We start from the raw sequence: 7,244 nt of genomic DNA on the forward strand, positions 1-7,244 counted from the left end.
GACTGGTCATTCGTCATTACATGTTTTAGGTTATTTGACACTACTTTGGCTGTCGTTTTATGTATGAAGTGATTAGGGTGTGTGGACTATTTTGTGGTATATTGTTGTCACGACCCAAAATCCACTAGTCGTGATGGCACCTAACCCAACTCGCTAAGTAAGCCAACTAATAACTATCCAATTCCATTAATATTAATAAGACAATTAAACAAAAGGAATTATCTAAATCTTATACATTCCTCAAGGACTGGTAGTACAAATCATGAGCTTCTAAGAATAGAATTTACAAAGATGATATGAAGTAAATACATCTTCTGTTTGAAAAGTACATAAACAGAGTTTTTATAAATCTAAGGCTACCATGAACAAGAGGCGGCTACAACAGGAACGCAGGTACATCTTCAAATCCGACAACCATCGAGCACAACAACAATAGCAGCCAACATCTGCACGCAATGTGCAGAAGTGTAGTATCAGTACAACCGACCCCATGTACTGAGTAAGTAACGAACCTAACCTTAGGTTGAAAGCAGTGACGAGCTGGAACATAGGTCGGTTCCAACACCAATAACCAATAGCAGTTCATAACAACGTAAAGCATATAAATAAAAAAGTAACTCCGAGATAAAAATGCTCAGCTTTTTCACATTTTTCCGAAAATAGTTCCACTTTTCAAGAATATCAGTGAAAACTCAAATCCTTTACCGAAATCATCGTAAAATATGATATAGTTTGAAAGCTATAAATATTTTCAAAAATCCTTTCCACAATAAATTAGATGTTTCATTTTCTTTCCCGATAGCAAGTGTGAAATACTCACTATGGCCACATATCAATGTGTGTAAAAAGTCATGAATGACGTGATACCGTACACCATGAGGAAAAATGCATCTTTATGCCTATATGTCATGTGTGCATGCCAATGCCATGCATCTCAGAGATGAATCATGTACTCACACTCTCAGAGTACTCAATCTCACTGTCTTACACTTTTCACTCATCATGATCAACCACTCGGTACTGTATATGGCCCATACAGCCCAGAGAAATCCATCCCGGAACATATACAACACTGACTATAAGTCATCCAGTACCGAGGAAAAAAGGCAATCCAACCCTGTGGAAAAATCCAACTCCATATATCAAGTACTTCGGACAAATCCATGTCCAGGGAAATCCATCCCTCTATAATATCATCCGCATTCACTGGGGGTGTGTACAGACTCCGGAGGGGCTCCTACAACCCAAGCGCTATCATAAGCTAGATCCAGATATAAATCATTATAACATGCTGCGACGTGCAGCCCGATCCCAAAACTGTCACTCATAATCAGGCTCTCAGCCTCACTCAGTCATCAATCTCTCCAATTTCACTCACGGGCTCACAATGTCATGAAACTAGCCCGACAAGAATGATATGATGTATCAATAAATGACAACTGAGACTGAGATATGATATGAATGCATGAATATGACTGGGTACAAAATATCAATGAAATCAGTGAGATGACAGCAAGAAACGACCACTATGGGTCCAAACAATATCAGTATAAAGCTAAACAGGTTATCTAGCATGATTGACAGCTCAGTTACTTAATCACATGGTGATAACACAGATATCAACAAAATAGGGACACTAAACAGTGCCATGAAAACAACGGTCACAATTCACAGGGTGCATGCGCACACGCCCATCACCTATCATGTGCGTCACCTCATCATCAATCACATAGCACGTAATTCGGGTTTCATACCCTCAGCACTAAGTTTAGAAGAGTTACTTACCTCGAACAAGCCAATTCCAATACCGAGCAAGCCAAGCGATGCTCCAAAAATGCCATTCCGCGCGTTCCGACATCCGAACGGCTCGAAACTAATCAAAAACAACTCAAATACATCAAACGATGCTAAAGGAACCAATCCCAATCAAAAAAGGTCGAATCTTTACTCAAAAGCCCAAAATCGGCCAAAACGCCCAACCTAGGCCCGCACCTCGGAACCTGACAAAACTCACAAAATCTGACAATCGATTCAGTTACGAGTCCAACCATACTAGTTTCACTCAAATCCGACTCTGAATCGATGTTCAAAACTCAAAAATTCACTTTATTAAATTTTAGACAAAACCCCCAAATTTCACTTTGAAATCATCAATCAAATGCCAAAAACGAAGATGTATTCATGAAATATAACCAAAATCGAGTAGAATACTTACCCCAATCTATATGGTAAAACTCGCCTCCAAAAAGTGTCCAAATCCGAGCTCCTCAACTCAAAATATGACCAAATGAACAAACATTCGATATTAAGTACTTTTGCCCAGCTGTTCTGCCTCGTTTTGCATGCCAAACGATCTCAAAACTTGCTTTTGATACCTCCAATAGATTCTTTGTGAAATTTCAGTCAAGATAGAATTTTGAATCACTCCATTTGACTTTATAACGAAGAAGATATATTGGTTTCAATATTTGAAAATAGTACAGATTTTTAAATACGAAGTCAGTGGCAGTTTCGTAATTAATCTGAAAAATATGGCAACCCAATTCTTAATAAAATGACCATAAAATCCTAATACGATGTCCAAATTTGAAGATTCTTTTTGCTACGGATCCATAATTACGATACGGATCTAATTCTTCAACCAAAACAAAAATCGGAGCTCATTTGTTCAATGTGGTACCATTTATGCTTGAAAAAACAACGTCGAAACATAAGAAAAACGAGCGCAACACAATCCAATTCTATCCAAAACTCACCCGAGCCCCTCGTGACCCCGTACGAACATACCAACAAGTCCCATAACATAACACGAACTTACTCGAGGCCTCAAATCACGCATAACAACATCAAAACGATGAAACACACCTCAAATCAAACTTAATAAACTTTTGAACTTTCGACTTCCAAAAATCCGCGATGAAACATATCAAATCAATTCGGAATGAACTCAGATTTTGCACACAAGTCCTAATACATCATACGGAGCTACTCGTGCCTCCAAACTACCGAGTGTAGTGCAAATACTCAAAACGACCGTTCGGGTCGTTACATTCTCCCCACTTAAACATACGTTCGTTCTCGAATGTGCCAAGAGTTGTTCCCAAGGCCATCAAACCGCCGTATAACTTTACCATGCACATACTCGGGGGTGATCCCACGTCACCCTATTTCAACTAGGCCCGACCACACCTCACAACTGAATATCATTACTCCATCCTTAGTCCATAAACCATAGTATCCAATTTCCAACACCCGGAGTTACTATAAGACCGGAACTTCTCATATACACACTGTATAAGTTTGAAAAAGGTGTATCAAGCCATAACCATGACCCACGACACAATCATAGGATATACCACACAACTCAAATACTCATAGCGATAACTTCCGATCGCAATAGCTGCTCGATAACCAACTCGGCACGGTAATGAACCTCATATCAACTAAAATCTTGTTCTGAACCTTTGTACACTGCCAGTGATGAAAGAAACATGCAGATTTGGTTTGGCAGTTTAAATTTGTTGACAACTCAAATTCGGTTTGTGTTATCTTCTTTCCTTTTTCCTATTTTCCAATTCCAATTTAACTTTAGGGTTTAAGCAGTCCGCCTAAACAAAAAAAAATTATTAACTTTTATCTACATATCTTAAAGACCAGTATTAAGGGTCGTTTAGATATCGGAATAAGAATACTAATCCCAAAATAAAATTTGAAATTGTAAGTATCTCATGTTTGATTATAAATATTAGCTAATACCGATATAAATTTTATGCCAAAATGATGATATCCCAATCCATGTAATAATATGAAGCTGATTGGCACAAGGTACTTGACCTCTCTCTAGTCCCTTCTCTCTTATCACGTCCTATTTAGAATTAGTTTGGCAAATCTTTATCATTTCGATACTACACATGGATAACAAAAAATCGATCTTCTATTTGGAAAGAGAAGAATATATATACAAGGTTTCTTCAATGAAATAACTTTGTCCTAAATTCTCTAACTTTAAACAAAATCTCAGATGATGGACAAAAGTTTAGACAAAAGGAAGAAAAGAGTTCGAGGCATTAATTGCTCAAATTCGTAAGCATTTACCCAAAAACTAGTACTTAAGCGACAATATTATTAAGTTCAAGTCACTATAATAGTTAAACATGTACATGTAATATTAAATTGAATCAAAACCAAAAGAAAAAAACTAATAAAAATCGTAATATTTACAGAAAGTTTGATCATGTGACAATCTAAGAGGGCACTCATGCAGTACCCACAAAAAAATAAAAAAAATAAAAAATAAAGCTTAAATCCCTTAAAAAGGGGTCTTGACTTCTTATACATCTTATCACTCTGCTTCTTAAAGTAAACAAAATTGTGAAAAAATTGGTAAACTCTGTGTAAGGCTCAAGCTGGAGAGACAGAGGTAAATCCAAATTTATCAGATAAATTAGTTCTTGTCAAAGGTGAAAAATACTCCATTTGCTGAATAAATTGCACGTCGTGAACCAAAGGATTATCTGTTCTCCCCGGAGGAGACCCCGAGTAATATAATGGCGATTTTCTTCCATCTCTTGTCTGCGTTCATACATTCTCTTGTTAAAAAAGCAAATAAGAGAGATCTCCTCGTATTCAGACATTTTAATTATAGAAAAGAAAACCAAACATCCCATTGATAAAGCAAATGTATATATCAAACAAAAAGAATTAGTCTATCAAAGTTCCCAAAAGCTTCCAATTTCAAACTAAATCTTTACTCCTATATATGTATATATTTTCCTCTGGGGAATCTTGGCTTAGAGAACAAACCTTATCAGCAACGATGTTGAGAATCCCACTTCTTCCATCAAAATTCTTCTGGCTGATCACATGAATTTCCAAATATTATTTCTCTACAATACACCATTACATTATAAAGTAGAGAAAGAAAAATATAAAAATGTGAAAAATTGGACTAAAAATGGAATAAAAGAAGAAGTACCTATTATCGTTGTAATTCAGGGATTTGAGGAATTCAGGAATAGTTGAACCAGGTCTTCTAGGTTTAGGGCAAATAGGTGGCACATTATTTCCTCCATTGTTCAGCTTATTTTTCTCCTCAACAAAAATGCTCTTCACTGAAGAATGATGCATCTGTCGTCTACTAATTTAACATGTAAAGAAAAAGTGTAGTTCTACTAATTAAATGTCACAAGTACGAGAACTTGTGACAGTTTCTATAGCTGGTCCTGCTTATTTATACCTTTTCAGAAAATGGCAATGACACATTTTTTTTTACCATAAGTTAACATTAGCCACAAGTTTATCTCAAAGACAGTGAAAAAAATAGAGATAAAATAGTGAAGTATACTGGGCTTATAGAAGTTAGTTATAGTGAAAGAGCGAAGAGGCCATTGCTTGGCCAAGATTTTACGTAGGGTAAGGTCTTTGACTAGAGTTTTTTTATTCCTATTTCTTCTCCATTTTATCATCTGGACAATAATTACTGGTCCAAGTGTTTAAGTTCCCAAGATTTTTGCGTTCATTATGTAACTCTCGGCTTATGTTTTAATAATTTGTTTCCATGTCATGCTTATATTACTGAAAAGAGCAGATTTCTCAAACTTTTACCGGCCAAATACCTATTTTGCCCTCTAAATTTTCAACCTTTATTTTTTTCACTTTTTTATATTATGACATTCTTATTTATTTTTAATCTTTATTATGAACTTATCTATAGAATAAATAAATAATTTTATAAAGTATAAAAAATAAAAAATTATTTTCAAGCATATATAATGTTGGAATAATAAAAGTCGGACATTGATGCAACTTAGCTTTGAGGAGTCATATCTAATTCTTATTTAGTGAGATGATCAAATTATTGGTACAACAGTATACTTGCATATGATTTATAGTAAATAATAAATATGACATAACAATAAATATATATCTTCCACGTCTTAATATGCTTTTAGTAGCATTAGCCTGTATGTGTTACTCTTGTTGATCATCTAATATGCTTTAAGTAACATTAGCCTGTCTTGATATTGTTATTAGATGAACAACAAGAGTAACACATATCTTAGAAGGTATAAATTCTGCATTTGACCATTTTCACATTAAAATTTTCATTATGAATTGATCAGGTCATGTGTGAGCGCCTAATTTTTTACTATATTTTAATTTTTATCACCTTCTATTATGTAAATATTTTTAAAAATTTAATATATAATTTTTAACTTTGTTACACTTATATATATATAGGGGTAAAAATTAATAATAATTTAAAAAACTGGATAAGAAATTAAATTTTTTTTTTTAAATTTCGGATGGGAATTAAAAAAAATAGGAAAAGTAGAAATATAGAATTAAAAAATAAAAGTAAAAGTAGGTGAAAATTATTTAATAAAAAGGTAAAAGAAAGTAAAAAATTAAAAAAAATAAAAGTATAAGAATGTAGAAATTTAAAAAAAAAAAAAGTAAAAGAAAGTTGGAATAAAAAAATAAAAGTAAATGTAGCTGAATTTTTTTTTTATAAAAAAAGTAAAAGTAAGTGAAAATTAAAAAAAGAAATGTAAAATAAGTGGAAAATAAAAAAAAAAGTAAAAAAGTGAGAATTTAAATATAATAAAATTTAAAAAGTGAGAAATTAAAAAATAAAAGTAAAGGAAAGTGGAGAATCTTTTTAAAAAATAATAAGAAGTGGGAATTCTTTTGAATTAAAAAAATAATAATAAAATTTAAAAAAATCTGAAAATTCCGAATATTTTTATATAAATAGAAGAGAAATGTGAAGAGAAAAAAAATGAGAGAAGGAGAAAAAAAAAATAGGGAGGAGGAAATTGAGAGAAATATTTTTGCTTATTCTATGCTAAGGGAATTTCTATTCGTGTCATTCTTTCTTCGGCTTTCTTTCGAAAAATCTAGCACTCCATCACCAAACTCTAACCCCGAAACCAACTGGAAACCAAGCTAAAAAGAATGACAAAAACGAGCCGAAAACCCAGCAAAACAGTCCCCTTTTATACAGAAAACAACAACTCCAAAGTTGAGTCGTCGAGTTCGAGCTCTGTTTATCGATTTTGGTCGAGGCTCCATTTGCATCCTTGTCCATTATCCGAGTTTCAAAACAGTCTTGTAAATGTCCATTTCTCCTATCATTGTTTTGTTAAGATATTGTGCTTAAATATATAATTTGATCTTATTTAGCTTCATGAAAATTGAAATGTTTTTTCTTCTGTATTAATTGTTACGTCTCATTAGCTTTG

The 7,244-nt window shown here is 33.5% G+C and overlaps 1 protein-coding gene across 1 annotated transcript; it reads right to left on the bottom strand.

The window, feature by feature from the left end:
* Positions 1-4,173: 4,173 nt before the first annotated feature.
* LOC104116320 (uncharacterized) lies at positions 4,174-5,315 on the bottom strand. Its single transcript, XM_009627143.3, has 3 exons — positions 4,976-5,315; positions 4,804-4,855; positions 4,174-4,572 (listed from the first exon to the last, which is right to left on the bottom strand). Exons 1-3 carry the CDS (start codon positions 5,125-5,127, stop codon positions 4,402-4,404), a joined length of 375 nt encoding a protein of 124 aa, XP_009625438.1. The 5' UTR covers positions 5,128-5,315; the 3' UTR covers positions 4,174-4,401.
* Between the last annotated feature and the right edge of the window lie 1,929 nt (positions 5,316-7,244).

Source organism: Nicotiana tomentosiformis, chromosome 2 (genome assembly GCF_000390325.3).
Source record: "Nicotiana tomentosiformis chromosome 2, ASM39032v3, whole genome shotgun sequence".
Lineage (NCBI taxonomy): Eukaryota > Viridiplantae > Streptophyta > Magnoliopsida > Solanales > Solanaceae > Nicotiana > Nicotiana tomentosiformis.